The sequence below is a fragment of the Eleutherodactylus coqui genome, chromosome 8, assembly GCF_035609145.1.
Source record: "Eleutherodactylus coqui strain aEleCoq1 chromosome 8, aEleCoq1.hap1, whole genome shotgun sequence".
Taxonomy (NCBI): domain Eukaryota; kingdom Metazoa; phylum Chordata; class Amphibia; order Anura; family Eleutherodactylidae; genus Eleutherodactylus; species Eleutherodactylus coqui.
The window spans coordinates 73,819,183-73,839,732 of NC_089844.1; the positions used below are offsets into that span (position 1 = coordinate 73,819,183).

General features: G+C 40.9%; 1 protein-coding gene across 1 annotated transcript in view; it reads left to right on the top strand.

Annotated features, from left to right (window-relative positions):
• LOC136577884 (dynein axonemal heavy chain 11-like) overlaps positions 1-20,550 on the top strand; it is a 390,521-nt gene that overhangs the window by 110,260 nt on the left and 259,711 nt on the right. The window contains exons 21-25 of the mRNA XM_066577803.1: positions 1,855-1,981; positions 7,001-7,147; positions 9,220-9,453; positions 11,534-11,665; positions 19,465-19,625. Coding sequence (XP_066433900.1) covers positions 1,855-1,981; positions 7,001-7,147; positions 9,220-9,453; positions 11,534-11,665; positions 19,465-19,625 — 801 coding nt within the window. The remainder of the gene's footprint in view (positions 1-1,854; positions 1,982-7,000; positions 7,148-9,219; positions 9,454-11,533; positions 11,666-19,464; positions 19,626-20,550) is intronic.

The following is a 20,550-nucleotide window of genomic DNA, read 5'->3' on the forward strand; positions in this document are numbered from 1 at the left end:
ACCACAAAAAACATGAATGCGTGCAGTGCAGGTATACTGAAGAGGACTGTTTTATCTGCCGTATAGAAGTAGGAATATGTGTGCAAATAAAAAATGGTTTAATTAAAGGATAACAAATGATTGCAATTTATCTTGTACCAAATGAGACTTGTGCAACCAATTTTTACAGAGAGCTGAAATTTTATGGGTCATTACCTTTTCGGTCTCATATTAAAGGTAAATTAGCTAAGGATTTAATCTTATTTGAGAATGCAGATACCGATCATCGAAACGCAGTCCACTTTTTTCCACAACATATTTATGTTATGTGATTTTTCTTTTTGCCCTAGCATTGGGGATCTTTTGTGCTGCAAGTCTACACTGACAATGTGGCTATGTTAATAGTTAATTAGTATAATAAGTGTTTGTAGAAAAAGGAGAAGTGCAAAATCATAAACGCATACATGATTAGTACATGTAGACAGTGCTTAAAGGGGTTTTCCATGTAAGATCACATTAAAAAAAAACAAAAAAAAACCCTGAATATCCAGTTAAAATAATTGCAATATATGTGGAGAATATTTTTATCCTTGTCTTATTTTCTTCTCTTTTATTAAAATCCTGGATCCTGGCTTTTTTGTTCGTTTTCATAAGAAGACGGAGCAATTATTTTATCTAGAGAAAGAACAAAAAGCTGTGTTAGCAATCCGGACTATGATTCAATTGTAGTCAGACAACTGTAAGCATCCACATTATGGCCACAATACACATAAGTCCTCCAGTATTACTGAACTGTACTTAGATCCCCAAACAGTTAGGTAAGTCCAGTTCAGTAGAACCTTGGCAAGTCCAAATATTGTGGTTGCAAAACAGCGGCTACAACGTTCCTCTATTAAAGGGGCTGTACAGTTGTAAACTATTGTTGACCTATCTGTAGGATAGACCATCAATAATAGATCAATGGGGATCTACCATCCGGGATCCCAGCTAATCAGCTGTTCACGGGGCCAGTGTGCATGACAAAATGGTGCAATTTGAATGGAGGAATAAAGAGACTTTGACGTTTTGCACTATGTATGCTGCCACTTGATTACTATAATGGATGATTATTATAGAGGCCTAGGGTTCTGTCCTCTTGTTGGCTTTCAATACCTGTATTATTGCCTCAGCCTGTTTGACTTTCACGTTGTTGGAGTGTCACAGACCTTTCTGCATACATTGGAAGGATCTCCAGCATTGTCATCGAAGTGAATGGAGCAGTGGCGCTCCTATATGGCCTCAACCACATCAACTTGGTGACTGACGAACTCCCATGCTCAGGATCATGGAGGTCCCAGTGGTTGGACCCCTAATAATCATAAAGTTATCCTCTATACTGTGGACAGAGGATGACCTTATAACTTGGCACAACCCATTTAGTTATTCCAAACTTTTGCACACCAGTGTATATAAGAAGTTAAACCTTTTGAATGAATTTCTGAAAGCAAAGATAATGCTGTGCTGAACAGAAATAATATAATTGTATAAACTGGATAGGAAAATGCAGTCTCCGTAAATCAGATTAAATATCTTAAAATACTTAAAGACTTTATTGCCTTCTCCTACGAAGCAAATCACAGTAAGTCTATGATTAGTGACAGATTAGGGACTACTGATTTCTTCAGTTCATAAACAAAATAACATGTTTTTTTCTACATTTGCCAGAGATGCAGATTAACAACATTTTGGAATTGGATATTTTTGCAGTTGGAGTCTACTTAATTACTGTTCTTCATATGTGACATTTCTGATTCTATTTACGCTTTAAAATATCTCATTTTTAATCTTTAGGGAAAATGATGAATGATGTTTATATTTCTTTTTTTTTTGTCATAGGTTGACACTGTGTGAAAAGTCACTAGCAGATTACTTGGAGTCCAAACGTCTTAGATTTCCAAGATTTTACTTTGTTTCATCTATCGATTTGCTAGAGATCATCTCCAAAGGAACACAGCCTAAGCAGGTTAACCATGAATGTTGTCTAGAAAAAGGAGACAGAAGCAGTATTCCAAATTTGAGATCCTTTAACGCACCATGCCATGTTTCAGGCCATATACAGCTTGTCTCAAGTTGTATATAGGCTGAAACGTTGCATGGTGCATGAAAGGATCTTGGATTTGGAATACTGCTTCTGTCTCCTTTTTCTATAGTATTGTGGACTATTGATTGAGTTTAATGGAGCATGCACCGATATATGTACTTGAAATTTTCCACTGCTGATTTCCTGAGATGAATGTTCTCTAGATGCACTCACTGGATGAAAATATATAGTCCTAGCAGCATTTCTGGGATTCTGTTGGTCAGGAATAACTTCATTCTGTTGTGTAGAAGTTGACACTTAGCTAGCCAATGTTTTCTCTTAATTTGTGTTGACTTGTTCAGCATTGTTACTCATAGGACATAGGATTAGTGCAGTTTGGTATAGCAATAACTCTGGATTGCCAAATACTATGAACGTGAGATGCCTTTTAGTAGTTTGACTTGAAACCAATTATATTGCATGTTTTGGTTTTGCTTAGTTTTTTCTAGAAGTTCACCTAGTCTATTTGAATTGTTACTCCCTAATTAATAATTGTCAGGGGCCCTGAGTCCCTGGACTGCCAGGGATGTAGAGAATGTTGCAGCCCCGAATTCCTAATGTTCAACCACTGCTCCCTTCACTTTTATGGAATGGAGGGAGGTTGATGCTTGGCTAGCTGGGGGTCCAATACTGAGTAGTCCTCATCCGCTCAGTCAATATTCATCAACCTCATTTAGATGTATACTTACCAAAAACAGATGGGACAAATTTCAGTTTGATTGTGATAGCATGGCTGAGGGTGCTTTTAGGTGGAGCAATTATAATTCAAAAACAATCATTCAAACGAGCAAAAGGGAGCAAATTGTTTGGTCTAAACATGAGCCAATGACTGAACAATGTATGAAAATCATTCACTTTTCCTTTGTTGTTCAATTTATGCAGGCATAAAAACCATTGTTGGCTCATTTGCTTATCGTTCGGTTTAAAAAGCAATCATTCAGACTTTCTCATTCACTTCTACGGCGAATGTGAGAGACTATAGGTTCTTTTACATGGGACGAAATTGTATAACCACGAATGCAAGAAGTCTGATCGGTAAAGTGGGGGAGCTTAAAGCGAGAATGACTGATGAAAACTATGATATAGTCGGAATAACGGAAACATGGCTTGATGATAAGTGCGATTGGGCAGTGAATTTACAGGGTTATAACCTCTTCAGAAGAGACCGTGGAAACCAGAAAGGGGGAGGGGTATGTCTGTATGTTAAATTGTACTTATTGCCGAGGCTACGGGAAGATATAGGTGCAGGAGATGAACACGTGGAATCTCTGTGGGTAGAAATACAGAAAAAAATAACAAAATCATGATAGGGGTTTTCTATAGACCACCAAAAGCAACAGAAGAAACTGAAACCTTACTATTAAGGCAGATAGAAGAGGTGTCAAACCGCAATGAAGTAATTATCATGGGGGACTTTAATTATCCGGATATAACATGGGAAAACGAAACCTGCAAATCTCATAGGGGTGATGAATTCTTGAGAACAATAAAAGATAATTACCTTACCCAACTTGTGCAGGAGCCAGCTAGAGGGAGGGCCACTCTGGACTTAGTACTAACTAACAAACCGAATAATGGGGGTACAGGTTGAGAGGCACTTGGGGAACAGTGACCACAATATAATCAACTTCCAGCTGTCATTCAATAAGAAGCCTTATCAGGGAGCGACAAATAAACTAAACTTTAGTAAAGCAAAATTTGATCAGCTTAGAACTACTATCGGTAACATTAATTAGGACAACATCCTCAAAAATATCAGTACAGAGGACAAATGGGAAAAGTTTAAAAGGATCCTAATCACCTCATGTGAGCAGTTCATTCCCTTTAAAAATAAAAGAACTTCAAGTAAAAGGAAACCAAAGAAGGCAGCGAAGAAGTGCTAAAATTGTACAGGGAAAAAAACAAAATATGCAAAGATAATTTCAAAACTGCTAAGGAGGAGGCTGAAAGACTGACCGCCAAAGAGAGCAAAAACAACCCGAAACTATTTTTTAACTATATTAACAGCAAAAGGATTTGCACCAAGAGCACTGGCCCCTTAATAAATAATGCAGGAGAAATCATTGAAGGTGATGGAGAAAAGGCAAACCTATTAAATAGTTTCTTTTCAAGTGTATTCACGAACGAAAAGGAATTGCCACATGAGATGCAGGGGACCAAAATGAACCCTTCACAAAATATCTCATACCTAACGCAGGAGGAAGTGCGGAACCGGTTAAAGAAGATTAAAATCGATAAATCGCCAGGCCCAGTTGGAATACACCCAAGGGTACTAAGGGAACTAAGTGATGAGATAGCTAGGCCGCTATATCTAATATTTATGGATACTATCAAGATCAGGGTTGTACCACTGGATTGGCGCATTGCCAATGTGGTTCCAATTTATAAAAAGGGGTCCAAAAGTGAGCCTGGTAACTACAGGCTGGTAAATCTCACTTCAATAACTGGAAAAATATTCGAGGGGTTTCTGAGAGACGCCATCCTAGAATACCTCATGGAGAACAATGCTATAACTCACCAACATGGATTCATGAAGGGTCGATCGTGTCAGACCAATCTGATCAGCTTATACGATGAAGTAAGCTCTAGGCTGGACCTGGGAGAATCTATTTATCTCGTATATCTGGACTTCTCTAAAGCATTTGACACCGTGCCTCATAATAGGCTAATATATAAAATGAGACAGCTCAGATTAGGTGAAAACGTGTGTAGTTGGGTAATGAATTGGCTCAGAGATAGAAAGCAGAGGGTGGTAATAAATGGTTCATACTCTGATTGGGCCACCGTCGCTAGCGGGGTGCCACAGGGCTCAGTATTAGGCCCCATTCTGTTCAATATATTTATCAACGACCTGATAGAGGGACTGCACAGTAAAAGATCAATATTTGCAGATAACACGAAATTATACAATATAATCAATGCAAAGGAGGACAATATACAGCTACAAACGGACCTAGATAAGCTGGGGGCTTGGGCAGAAAAATGGCAAATGAAGTTCAATGTTGATAAATGTAAGGTTATGCACATGGGCAGGAGAAACGGAGGTCACCAATATATACTTAATGGGGTATTGCTAGGGAAAAGTGATATGGAAAAGGACCTGGGGGTACTAGTGGATTGTAGATTAAACTGGAGTAACCAATGCCAAACAGCTGCTGCAAAAGCTAATAAAGTCTTGGGGTGCATTAAAAGAGGTATAGGGGTGAGGGACAAGAACATAATTCTCCCACTATATTAGGCACTTGTCAAGCCCCACATGGAATACTGTGTACAGTTCTGCACACCGGTGCTCAGGAAAGATGTTACAGTGCTTGAGGGGGTTCAAAGAAGGGCAACTAAACTAATACAAGGAAAGAAGGGGCTGGAGTACCCAGAGAGGCTATCAAAATTGGGATTATTTACCCTGGAAAAAAGACGGCTGAGAGGCGATCAAATAACTATGTATAAATACATGAGGGGACAATACAAGGATCTCTCCCATGATCTCTTTATAACGAGGACTGCGACAGTAACAAGAGGGCATCTGCTACGTCTAGAAGAAAGCAGCTTTCATCGCTAACACAGAAAAGGGTTCTTTACTGTAAGAGCAGTGAGACTGTGGAACTCTGCCTGAGGACGTGGTGATGGCAAAATCCATAGAGGAGTTTTTAAAGGGGACTTGATATCTTTCTAGAGCGGAAGGATATTACAGGATATAAATATTAGGTCAATTGTTAATCCGGGTATACAGGCAGGTAGGAACTATTAGGGGTTGATCCAGGGATTAGTCTGATTGCCATTAGGGAGTCGGGAAGGAATTTTCCCCCAAATGGGCTAATTGGCCTCTGCCTCTTGGGGTTTTTTGCCTTCCTCTGGATCAACAACATAGAAGGATAAACAGGCTGAACTAGATGGACATTGTCTTCATTCAGCCTTACATACTATGTTACATACTATGAATTTCGGGCAAACGATGCCCAACACTTGTCCCTGTATTTCCTCGCTCTCATGCTGCTGCACAAGAGCTAGCAGAGCGGTCTCGCTCATGGAGCGGCCAGGAAGGGGGCGGGGCAGTGCAGGAGATTTCTCTCCTCTTGCTCCCCCGCCCCCTCTATTCACATAAAACAGCGGCCATTCACTACTGAATGGTGGCTGTTTAAACTGCACGATGAGCAATGAGCTTCATCGCTGATCTTTTATGCAGCATAAAAGATCAGCAATAAAGCTCATCGCTCATTGTGCAGTTTAAACAGCCGCCATTCAGTAATGAACGGCTGCTGTATTATCTCAACGGAGAGGGCCGGGGAGCAAGAGGAGGGAAATCTCCTGCACTGCCTCGCCCCCCTGCTGACCGCTCAGTGAACCAGCCTGCTCTGCTAGCTCCTGTGCAGGAGCACTGGAGCGAGGAAACACAGGGACGTGTGTCGGGCATCCTTTGCCCGACCTTCCTCCCGTGTAAATGGACCTTAAATGGCTCTGAACAATTGTCATTTGAATGAGTCAACAATGCCTCTGCCTGTCAAAACAGATTGTGCAAGAGCGAACCAGCTAGCGAGCTAGCAGTGACATCACTCATCAAAGGACAATCAACTTGTCTAAAAGGACTTTCAGACAGTTGTCTTATCTTAACACAGCAAAAAACATTTGAAAGTAATTCAAAGTGTAAATAAACCACCCGGATAGCACAGCACAACATTAAATCACGTCCTGTTGAGTGTCAAGCTAAAGAAAGACCAATCTATACTTACCCATGCTGACATTTCCTATTCAACAAGTGTGTCCTTTTTGTCAACCTCCAATACTAATGGCTACATTTTTGGTCATGTAGTCTTTTATTTTCTATTTCGTGTTACATGTTTTTTGCACCATAAATTATAAGTAGTTGATAGAAGGTCCAGTGGTTCATGTTGTCTTGTGGTTCAGGTATTGAGACACTTTCTGAAGTTGTTTGACAATGTGGCTGATCTGAGATTTGAAGATGAAGAATACGAGTGCAAGATTGCTGAAGGAATGTACAGCAGAGAAGGGGAGTTCGTGTACTTTAACAAATCTTGTGTGTGTACAGGCCAGGTAATATTGAAGAATACACTTTCAATGCTTCCTAATTACCTCTCTAATTAAATTTTATGAGTGTGAATTCACCAACGTACAAATGCATATCTCCATCTTGCCTTCAAGAGCTCAAGTGCAGGACTGTTATTATGGCAGCATAGGTGACACTGCTGCTAGGATCCTTGACAAATATGACGCCCAAACTCACCCGTTGGCTGCCATTTATCTGCTATATCATAGTTAAGTTTCATGAAAGGGTCTATTTAGTAGTCAGTGATGTTTAACGAGTCCTAACAGTGCCCCTCATTTCAGGCTGCATAAAGATTACATTATTACCCTTCATTTCAAATTTGGTGGGTCTCCGCGCTTGAGAAGAAATATAACAGCCACTCTCCGATGCTGCCAAATATATGCAATGGGGTGTAAGATGGATTTTGCTAGGCATGAAACTCAGAAGCCCTGACCATTTGCTTGTATAGATCCATATGTGTCTGATGCTGATAGTTCTTATGTGCCTTCTTCACACGAAGACTACATTCCTGAGTCAAACTAAATTTCAAATAAGAAGCAATAACTAAAGAATAAGAGGTCTACAGAGGCAGGGCCAGGGTTTAGTCCAAATCGCTCCAAAAGAGTAAAAGCGGTGTACAATAGTTTGAGGTCATGGAAAGCAGCAGTGTTAAGAATTCAGAAACAATGCTGAGAATTAATCACAGTCACATAATATACACACAGGAATAGTTCCAACCCTCTTTCGGTTCTAATCTATTCCTTTTTGAGAGAGCAGAGAATCATTCAATAAATACAATAGTAATATAGACCAAATTCCAAAAAACAAAGATGTATAATTATAACTGTTAATCAAAAATGTTAAAATACAACATAAATATGGAAAACTAGTAGAAAGCTCGTTCCAGGATGGCGACTACATATATAGCGCATCAAATTAAAATACTTCTCGGTAAACAACATTCCAGGTAAATACTTTCTCAGTGTTTTTCAATAATCTTCCCTGCAAAACCTTTATGTCTGCTCTTCTCCTTATTCTTCCAAAGGCAATGTACAATTGCCCATGCCCAAAAACTGTCTCTAGCAAGTTAATTCCAATACGATCAAGTGGGCTACTTTTCCATGGCCCATCATATAGATACTATGGTGATGATGAGTGAATATGAAGCATAGTATGTAGTGATACATAATGCATACACATGAGGGCAGAATTGTTTTGATAAGAAACCACACCACATCCGGCTAAAATGCGTATATATATATTAGATGGCTCTGAATTTGAAGGATGTTGAAACAGTCTTAAAGGGGTTGCCCCGCGCCGAAAGGTTTTTTTTTTTTTTCAACCCCCCCCCCCCCCGTTCGGCGCGAGACAACCCCGATGCAGGGGTTAAAAAAGAACACCGCACAGCGCTTACCTGAATCCCCGCGCTCCGGTGACTTCTTACTTACCTGCTGAAGATGGCCGCCGGGATCTTCTCCCTCGGTGGACCGCAGGGCTCCTGTGCGGTCCATTGCCGATTCCAGCCTCCTGATTGGCTGGAATCGGCACGTGACGGGGAGGAGCTACACGGAGCTACGCGGAGCCCCATTGAGAAAAGGAGAAGACCTGGACTGCGCAAGCACGTCTAATTTGGCCATTAGACGCTGAAAATTAGACGGGCACCATGGAGACGAGGACGCCAGCAACGGAACAGGTAAGTGAATAACTTTTGATAACTTCTGTATGGCTCATAATTAATGCACAATGTACATTACAAAGTGCATTAATATGGCCATACAGAAGTGTATAGACCCACTTTGTTTCGCGGGACAACCCCTTTAACCCTTTCTAATCGGCTGTCGGACGTCTGAAGACATTCTGATTTAAGGCTGTACAGCTCCGATGTCAGAAGACATCCGGCAGGATATTCTAACTGTATATTACTGGCAGTATCATGCACAGTAAGACCATTCCATAATGATTCTTCTGTTTAAATTCATGACAAACCATCCAAACGTAAACATCTTGTATTTTTTCATTTAAGTTGTCTGTGTGAATTAACTTTCTTCATGTAAACATTGATTTTCCTGATTTACTTAAGGCTGAGAGCTGGCTGGGGCTTCTAGAAGACACCATGAAATCAACAGTTCAACAGGAAATCATGGAAGCTGTAGCAGTGTATGAGGATAAACTTCGGGATCAATGGCTCTTTGATTACTCTGCACAGGTTTCACTCACCGCCAGTCAAATATGGTGGGCAACTGATGTGGAAATTGTCTTTCAAAGGCTAGAGGAAGGTTTTGAAAATGCACTGAAAGATTATAATCGCAAGCAGGTAGGAATTTCTATATGATATTGCTGCAAATCACTAATCTTTGAGATTCCTCTTTAAATGTATAAAGGTCATCCATATGGCTGAAGTAAAACGACTTGGTCTCAATAGTATATGTGTATATGCAGGAAACATTCGCCTATGGGTATCTTTATCACTTTGCATTGATCACAGAATAAAGCATACAAATTGCATCAACAGCATTAATGTTCCATCCCACTCTGGGTCAGGCCACCATATGCAATCGCCAGTCAGGGAGCCTCAAACCTTCGACTCCATAGAAAGTCCAATAGCAGAAAAGTGGACCGGCAGTATGTCAGAATACAATAAAATTATTGTTTTATTTTCCCATCACTGCAAATGACAGCAACTAGAGATGAGCGAGCATACTCGCTAAGGACAATTAGTCAAGCGAGCATTGCCCTTAGCGAGTACCTGCCCGCTCGGAAGAAAAGATTCAGCTGCCAGCGTGGGGGAGAGCGGGGAGTTGCGGGAGGGAGAAGGGGAGAGAGAGGGAGAGAGATCTCTCCCCTCCGTTCCCCCGCCGCTCCCCGCCCCCCGGCGGCACCCGAATCTTTTCTTCCGAGCAGGCAGGTACTCGCTAAGGGCAATGCTTGCTCGAGTAATTGCCCTTAGCGAGTATGCTCGCTCATCTCTAACAGCAACGTTTCGGCCTTGTAGCCTTCTTCAAGCTCCAGTGTATAACAGTGCAACGGTAGCCCATATAAGATGTAGATATTGGAAAGTTGCCCACACCTTCCCAGTATGATGCTGGACATCATGTTTGGCATCCGTATCATTGGTGATTGTACTACCTAAGTAGAAAGCTGGTAGACCTCTTGCAACTGCTGTTGTTGGTTGACCATGATTGATTCATTTGTGGATATGATGTACCCAACTCGTATAATCTGTGTCTTCTTGCAGTTAATCTGTAAACAATCTTATGCCACTTCTTGTTCCAGAGTTGATGTTATTTGCTGGAGTTTAGAGAGTGATAGTGCGAGGAGAGCTATATCATCTGCAAAGTCCAAGTCAGTAAACTGTTGTTGAGGGTTATGTTCCAGAATGCTAACTATATTCGGCTTGTTTCATGATGTAGTTGAGCACTAGATTAAAAAGGAATGGTGACAGGATTCAGCCTTGTGGAACATCTGTGTCAATATTGAAAAAATCCATAGCTCCTGTTTAAAACAACTAGATCATCACGGAAGGCTGCGGCATAACTAGATGTGCCAACAGAACCACTAGGTTAACAGTGAGGGATACAGCTCATTGGTCCTGGCATTGCCCCAGTAGGTCAGGGGTACGTAAGGTGTAACAAACAGCAGATGGTATTAACAAGGAACACATTCTAACTACAACCTGATTTCTTAAGGACCTAAAGGTGTACATATGTTGACATGTATATATATACATGTATCTTTGCGGTCAGCGCTTATTTTGCTCGGAATTAAATAAATGGCTTACTTTACAGCATATTGTATCAAATCTGTAAAATAAAATAGAAATGCTTCTCTTTTTCTAGTTTTCACAATCATTTCTTAAGGCTTGGCGTCATGTAATTGTAATACAAGTTGAGTCCCTAATATGAATGCCATAGCCCTATTCCCTGATATTGTAGAATAAGTATACTGTATTGATGTATTCCAACTAATGGAGTCAAATAATATATATTTGCATAGCACAGCAAGGGATTATGGGCAATGGCATGCAAATTATCCCACATCCTGCATGACTTTTAAGTGTCGACCATTTTTAAAAGCATTCACTCCATATCTTAACATGGGAAAATGGATCGAAATTAGTCACTTTGACTTTAAAAAGAATGTCATAAGGAAAAAGTTCACAGGTCTAAAGCCCCCCAAATATGTATAATTATTTACACACCTATTAAATTACTTTTTCTTAAAGTGAAAGGCGCCACATAATGGTACAGTTTTGAAAAGTTGTTTGTTTTGATGGGGAACAACAATGCATGTCTTGTCAGAGGCATTATACATTTCACAGATGCATTTAGCACTTTACGCATGACAGATTTTATTTTACAGAGTTTAATATCTCATCTGAATATAATTATTTGCAGATTGCTCAGCTGAATGCCCTTATAAACATGCTGTTAGGGGAACTTACCCCCGGGGTGCGTCAGAAGATCATGACAATATGCACAATTGATGTTCATGCGAGAGATGTGGTAGCCAAGCTTATTGCACAGAAGGTAATTTAATGCAGAGCAATTACCCTAATGCATTTTTAAAAGCATGAAATAAAGAATAATTTCATTTGTTGAAAAGCTCGCCCCTGCCTATGTGTAAAAGTGACAGAATGTTTTGATGTAGTAATTTTTTTCGTTACATTCTTACATTCACATTTAGACAATTACACTTATGACTTAAAGGATTGGCAAATTTTCAAGGCAAAAAAAGTGTCTAAATGTTTAAGGATTATGTTGATAATTGGTTTTGGAACTTTTAACATGACAGCTGGATTCACTTTTGTTTTTGGAATCTCCACTCTACAAACAATTCCCTTTCATAAGCACCGTTTTTTTATCACGAGGGGAGAAAAGGTTAAGAAAAAAAGAATATCTCCGAACTGTTTTGTTTCATTTGCTTACACAATAGAGTCTCAATAGGGTTCTACGTCTATAAGAGGACTTTTGCAGCTACCGTACATAAGGCTCCATTGGTTGAGGATAGGGGGGGGGCACAGCCACCTTAAAAGCAATTTAATACTGTCTATTAGATTGCATGTAGAGAGTCAAGCTAATAGTATAGCTCACAATTTCTGAGGGGTTGTTAGAGGGACTCTATGATGAGTTGTTTTAGAGCAAGGGGCCCATATACTCCTTCTGCGCAGGGGCCCTCTGCTGTCTATGTCTATTCCTGTTATGGGAAATTACATATGAATACATTACTTTCAGAAGTTTTTGAACGTTAGTGTAGTAGCAAATTAATTATCGAAGAAAGATTTTAGGATTTGGCTTACACTTTTTATGTCTTACTACAAAAATACGATGCATTCGATGCAGCGATTCCATAGGAATGCCTCAAGTAATAATCTTTTCGAAAATTTCTACAGTCGAGCGAGTTTCTAAAGGTTTCTTCTTTTATAATCGGTACATGCTGAGATTTCTGAGCAATTTTAAAAAATAGTAGCTACTTGTTTCCTCCATAGAGTAATGTGAACATTTCTTGGAAATATTATGAAAATCTCGTTAAGGTTTTGATTACCCTATAGAAAAAAGTTTTACTACAAAAAGTATAAGTGTAGCGGAAGTTTAGAATTGCACACCGCTTTTTGATAAATTTTGGGTAGTGTGTATTGCTGCTTATTTTTGCATATTTTTGGTCCCAGTATGCTTTGGCTAGATGTTAGCTCAAAGGAGTTTTGTCATTAGAAAAAAAAAATCAATGCTTACCTATTCCTCCCCAGGTAGCCTTCTTACCGCATCTTCTCCTTCCTAATCTTTTGCAGCTCCTGCTGTCCCCCAGGTCACCTCACCTCAGCCCGTTCGGATCCTCTTCTTCCAGTTATGTAGCGTCCATTCTCAGCATTTCGCTTCCTGCAGGTCAGTGTACTGCCTAGCAGGGAATGCTAAATCCTATGCCGAGCTATTGCTGAGACTGTGCATACATGCTTTCTTACCGTGAGTGTTCATATACTATTGCCACGAGACAGTGCACATGAGCAGTCGCAGCAATAGCCCGGTATAGAATTTGTCATTCCTTGCTAGGCAGTGAACGCTACATCACTAGTGACGTAGCGTACATTGACCTGCAGTAAGGAGGACGAAAATGGATGCTCCATAACAGAAGGAAGAGGCTCTGGACGGCTGGAGGTGAGGTGACCCAGGGGACTGCAGGAGACTGGAGAAGATTGGGGAGAAGAAGATGTGGTTAGAAGACTGACTGGGGAGGAATAGGTAAGTATTGCTTTTTTAATGACAGATCTCCTTTTAAGGCCTGTGGTAAACTGCATTAAAAAAGTGTTAATGAACAGATTCTTGATTACTGATGCTTTTCTAGAATTTTTGGGGTCAGTGGCGTTTTTATCAAATGAGGAAGATGGAATAATACCCCTAAAGCTCCACCTATTGGAAGGCAGCATTCCTGAAAGTCAATGTTAGACTCTTCAGACAAGCCTTATAACAATGACTGGGAATTGAAGGCCAAGCCAGAATCCATATATGGACAACTGTTTTGAGGTTTTTGCCCCTCATCAGTGTGCAGTAGGTTTTTGGCTTGGCTAGTGAGGTGGTGCTGCGGAGGTATTGTTCCATCTTCTATATCTGCATATTTCTCAGAGGAGCATTTTTTTACATAGTATTCTTTATATAACTTTAAAAATGCCAGGAAAAATACCTTACAAAATTTTGTTTAAATTAAAAAATGCCCCCTCCAAAATGCTTGTAAAAACACCATAAAAGGCTTCAAACGTGATTTTTAATGCATTTCAAAATACCCGCAAGAAGGTTTGTGTGAGGCAGCCTACACACAGCCTCATTCGATATCGGGCTGTGAAACTCGGCCCAATATCGTGCTCGCCAGCGTGTGATGTCCCCACAGATGCAAGGTATTTTTGTGTCAAAAACATCTCCCATCACTTCAGTATAGCTATGATTGGCAAGTGGAAACCTCGCATCTCACTCGCAAGCACATCGCACGCCGTGCAATATGTTTTCTGGTCCTATTGAAAACAAGGGGCGAGGAAAACAAGGAATGCCTTAAGATAGGACATGCCGCAATTTTTTTCCACCGTAATGTGATGTGGTAAAAAATCGCTCATGTATATGACCCCATTCAAAAGTTCATATTTAATGCGAGATTTTTGCATTTCACAAAGCACAAATCTCGCATGATTTTCACAACCGCGTGAAAGCGGCATGATGGAGGCTTAGGCTGGATTCATACATGTTGTTTTTGTTTGTTTTTTTTTTAAACCAATGCTAGAATTGGATCCGGTAAGAATGAAAAGCATAAAGGAAAGAATTATATATTTGTACCCATGTATGATTTCAGCCTAAAGAGGAATCCAAGCAAATGAACTGTGATTGTTAATGGTTTTCATCATAAAAAGGGCTCTGTTGGGTCCTTAAACTCTTTGGGCACTGCCCAGAAATTCCTGTAACTGGACTCTACCTGTATCGGTTGACATTTTCATTGGATGTTGCTTTTGACAATCCCCTTTTGTTGGTAGGGCCCTCAGCAATCTGCTGTTGTTATTAGTAGAATCCACCAACAAGTGTTCAATACCCTGAAGAGTCATAACAGGGGAAATTAAATGTAATGCATCGGATATGTTGGGTCCTCTAGAGCAAGGGACAGTATTTGAAGCTGCTCTTAGCTCTTGTTCATACATAGCTAATATGGGCATAAAATATACCAATGTGGATGAAGCTTAAAAGTACCATGTTATAAATGTTGAGTGCAACGCTCAAGGGATGACATGAATAATTAGGCCAGGGACATATCTATAAAGATGTGTTCTACTTGCTGGGCACTAGGGGATGAACTTGCAAGCTACTCTGCCCCAGCTAAAGCATTTAGATACAGGACTGGGTCAGCAAACTGAATCTTTGCCCCTGGGTTAAGGAAAACCTAGCCATGACTCTGAAATTGGCACTTATTAGAATATTCTAAGGTCTATAGATTACCGTTGTGTGTGTGTGTGTATATATGTATATATATATATATATATATATATATATATATATATATTGTAGGGGTGCGCTACAGAGGATGGCCTGTAGGGGGCAACAGACAATCAGTCTGGTGCCTGAGGCAAGAGGGAAAACACCCACAGGTGTGGCCAGTGAGATAAAAAGGCTTGTTCCTGCTGAAGTGGGAGGTGTTTGGCTGAGAGAGCCAGGAAGACAGCTCAGTGGAGCTGGAGGACTGCTAGCCCAGAGTGTGTGGCTGAGAAGGCCAGAGGTTGACAGGGAGATGCCCCTAACCTCAACACCTAGGAGAGGTGTGTTCTGGGAGAACCAGACGTCAGCTAAGGCTGTATTGCGACCAGACTGCTGGTTAAAGAAAACTCCTCTGGTGAGCAGAAAGACATTATGGACCAGGAACTATGTGGCTCCAGCAGGACCCCTGGGGTACGCCTGCCCTTGGACTAAGGGTTTGAAGGCACTAAAGACTTAAAGATCAGCTGCGCTCTGGACATCCACAGGTCTGTGCAAACCTACGGACTTGTATTGTTTCCTCAGTTGAGGATTTACTTGCTTCGCCTAAGGACTGTGGAGGGCTAAACTTGAAAAGAGACTTTGTTGTTGCAAACATTTATTATTGCTCTGGAGACCCAGTCATCTATGTTTCTGTTAAAGATTGTATGAATAAACCAAACAAGAAGGAAAGTAACCGTTTGGTGTGCTCTTTAACCCCCGTGGTGCTATTTAACCCCCATATTGTTACTATATATATATATATATATATATATATATATATATATATATATATATATATGTGTACTGTTGATGTATCAGACTCCATACGGAGCATTACCTTGCAGCAATCCCATAAAAAAGTCATTGTGCACATATTATGCCATGCTCCTGGATTGATACTTTGTTGTATTCTGCTCTTCAAATCATTTGTTATCTGTTATGTTCCATACTCTTTGACTTTCTGGCCCAGTTACAAAAGCCTAAATATAATAAACCAGATCATCACAGTTAACAAAGGAGAGCGTTGATGTTTTGCAGTGTTAAACATTTAAATGCTGCATGTAAATAAGAGATAATACGTGTCCTTTTATTTCTAAATATCAAGGATTATCTGCATTTATTTTAACAGCCCTGAGCTGGCAATCTACAAAGGCCTCCATTTTTTTCTTGGCAGCGTGCAAATGTCGTCATATTTTCAAACTTCGCTGCAATGACATGAAGGCCAAGCCGGAGACAGCACTGCAATGAGCATTATGTGCTAATGTCTTTACCACTGAACCATGTTAAGTGATGCTGGGCTGACATTTTAAATGGATACTGCAGATAAAATATCCTTCTTGCAAGTCTAAGAAATATTTATCCTTATGTATATGAATTAGTGCAAAAGTTGAAGAGTCTCAAATAGTATCTGCTTTTAGCTTTAATTTTACCACCAGAGATTACAAGTTGGGTTGATATGGGCTACTGCCCCACTTTTGGTCTACACTACGTTTAATACAAGAAGCCTGTTGTGTATGACATCTAGAAATTTACAAGTCACCATACCTTTAGATCATGTAAGAGTAGTTCTGGAGTCTTGCATATTAAGCAAAGAGTGGCTACAGCAAGCTTTTCTTGCTTTGAATCATCCAACACCTCCATCAATTACATGAACAACCTATATCAATGGTAACTGTGTAATGCTTAGAATTGGATTCTCAATATTCCTGATCTGGATTCTGAGGATAGCCAGGATTTGCTGGCTAGTTCCGGACCCATCTTAGTTAGTGTCCAGGATAAATTGACAAAGCTCACGTTTATATATAGGACTAGTAATTATTAGGAACTTATAGTACCAGTGTTTCTGGTGGCGCGATGCGCCACACACAGATCTGCTACATCCATCCTGATCCGCACACATCACACACACAGCTCTACTACATCCATCCTGATCCCCAGACATCACACGCACAGCTCTACTACATCTACCCTGATCCCCACACATCACACACACAGCTCTACTAGATCTATCCTGATCCCCACACATCACACACAGCTGTGGTACATCCATCCTGATCCCCACACATCACACACACAGCTCTGTTACATCCATCCTGATGCCCACACCTCACAGCCACAGCTCTGCTACATCCATCCTGATCCCTCCACACATTACAAACACAGCTCTACTCCATCCATCCTTGTCCCCACACATCACACACACAGCTCTACTACATCTATCCTGATCCCCACACATCATACACAGCTGTGGTACATGCATCCTGATGCCTATACATCACACACACAGCTCTGCTACATCCATCCTGGTCCCCACATATCATACACACAGCTCTACTCCATCCATCCTGATCCCCACACATCACATACACATCTCTGCTACATCCTGATGCCTTCAGCTCATCCAGCAGGGATCACAACCAGCACACCAGACTCCTGCATACACTGATCCCTGGCTCCTCCCACACAGGTGACTGATAGCATGATGGTGACATTATTACAGGTCCTGGTAGTTGCTGTCCGGCTCTGTAGGTGGCTCTTTGAGTTAGTGCTTATCCAGTACACAGTACTTTCTACGAAACTCCAGAATGGCTCCTTCCATATCAGCGCTGGTCACGTGCGAGTGATATCACCACAGGTCCTTCAGCCCACCAGATCTCTATGGTGGCGGTAGATCGGTGTCTCCTGTCAGGACCGGTGAATTGTGTCTGAGATAATAACGGCTTAGTTGTATTCTCATTTTGTTATTTTTGTCCTCCCATCCAAGAGCCCTAATGTTGTTCTTCTGTCAGCCTATTGCACAAGATGAAGGACCTGTGATGATGTCACCGTTATAAGATCAGGGGCAGAGCATGTAACGCACTCACTCACGGACTCACAAGCAAGTGGTCATTAGAACTTTGATTATTATACTCTCTCTCTCATTTACACACCATTTGTTTGTCTTCTTCGCCAAATTGCCCATGGTGCTTGGTGGCTGTGTGAACGGTCATGCATATGTTTTGGGATTGTGGTACCCTATGTTCTTGCTTTTATAGAATGTCATCTGGGGGCCCCAAGGATTATGTACCCCAGGGTCTGCCTCCTTGGGATTGTGAGCAATCGCCTGTTGACAGTGGCATCCAGTACCTTGCACAAAGTCCTGTTATTTTATGCCAAAAAGGTTATTTTACTAAATTGGAAAAACCCTTAGGCCTCGGTCAGACGAGCATTTTTTTTACGCATGAATACCCGCACAAAAAGATTGCGTCTATTAGGATCAATGGTTTCCTATTGAAGCGTTCACATGAACGATTTTTAGACGCGCAAAACACTTGCACCTGCAAAAGATAGGACAAGCGTGGCTGCAATGCACACATCTAAGGAGCGTGCTGCATGAAAAAATAGGACTAGCGTTTTGCACAGGCGCTACCATTGACTCCTATTGGAGCTGGATTAACATGCAGCACGCACCATGGATCATATGAACGAGCAAATTATGTGCAAATGTAGATCGCGCCTTTAGCTTAGTTTAGGCGATTTTTCCACACATGAGCCGCAATCTTATTGCACGGCTATTTGTGTGCAAAAAAATGCTTGTCTGAGCGAGACCTAAGAGGACAACTAGGGCTTCCTGATCTGGGGGGTTAATGGTGTAGCACCCTTGTATAAATTGTCGTATCTAGCTTGGGGTTTGCCCTGCGAAGTTCGATAAAATTTGACGTCACTGAACAGATTGCTCTGCAACAGCAGTAGAGGTGTCCGACTAACTACTCTGAGCTGATTTTAAGGGTGTAAGGGTCCCCGCTTTACAACATCCTGTCTTATTGATCTTTTCTTTTATGTCGCACTGTGAGGGTTTATTGTGTTTGTCTCCTTGGCTGATTTCAGATTTCCCTGTTGGGAATCTTTATCCATCTGCCCGGTTTCATAAAAAAATTCGAAACAAAAATTGAATATAAGATGAGTTAGTTTCTGTAATTCCGGATACAATACTCTAATATTTGATAGATAATTTCTAGATAGATTAGTTTCTTTTTTATTGATTGTGTTGTATTGATGTGCTCACGTTTTAATACCGTGCATCTTCTTTGTTCATCATCTTTTCTAATAAATGTTCCTTTAAAGAAAAAAAAAAAGTGTAATGCTTCACTTCCCCTCTAGTGGCACTGCAGGAAAATTGAACACTTGATTCTTTGTGATTAGCTAACTATTGGGCGACCCTTCTTCCAAAACTAAAAAGGATTGCCTACAGCAGACTAATATGGCTGCAAAGAACTTGCTTGAACTAGCATCAACACTATGCCTAGAATTAGATTGTGTTTCTGAGCCTCCACGAAAAGTCTGATTCATTTATAATTATTTTGCAGGTCTCTAATGGCCAAGCATTTACATGGCTATCACAGCTGCGACATAGATGGGATGAAGGAGCAAAGGAGTGTTTTGTTAACATATGTGATGCTCGGTTCCATTATTCCTATGAATATCTTGGCAACACTCCTCGCCTTGTGATAACGCCGCTGACAGACAGGTTCTTGACTCTTACCCTTAAAATGAAATATTGTGTGGATAAGTGTAGAGGAAGTGTTGTAATTATATGAATGTACATCAGTGCGTATATATATATATATATATATATATATATATATATATACACTCTTTGTAAAGAAAAAGATCAAGTACCTAGGAGAAATGGTAATTTTGCTGCAAAACACAGCATGCAGTTCCATCTCAGGCAGATAGGCAAGTGATTAGAATTGTGTTGTGATTAGATGAACCGTCTTATCACCTGAGGCCCTAAAGTGGTTTCCCCCTTGGCCTATGAAAAGGGTCTCAGAGGCTCCTTGTATGTAGTGACCCCTTTATACGCTTGTGTAGAGCTTGTTGACCACTAGATGCCTCTATGACTTAATTAAACAGATTTCACGCAGTTAATAGAGTTTTAGAGAGGAAGCATTATTGGAATACGAGAAGCTGAATGGTCGTATCAATGAAATGCCAGCCACCTGGGCCATTCTGACCAGACTGTTAGGAGGTTAGCATTAGCAGCTCCAACTGTTTCATTTTCCACAATCCATGTCTGTCAGATCCATTTCCAGGTGCTTGGCTGAAGGACATTTGGTCTCACAGTGCCATTACTTGTAATGCCTTTCCAGTGGTGTGGTAAATGATGAAACTGGACTACTGTAGAGTGGAACCAGGTTGTCTTCAGCGAGAAATCCAGGTTTAGTTTGGGCACTGACAATGGCTATGTTTGTGGCTGTAGACCTCGCGGTGAGCGCTTCAATCCTGCCTTTGCTGTGGATCACCACACTGCCCCCACTGCTGGTGTGATGGTAGGGGGGGGGGGGGGGCGATTGCATACGACAGTCATTCACCCCTACTAGTGGTACGAGGGAGAATGACGGCTGAGCGATATGTTCAGGACATCCTGCAGCCACATGTGTTCCTCACAT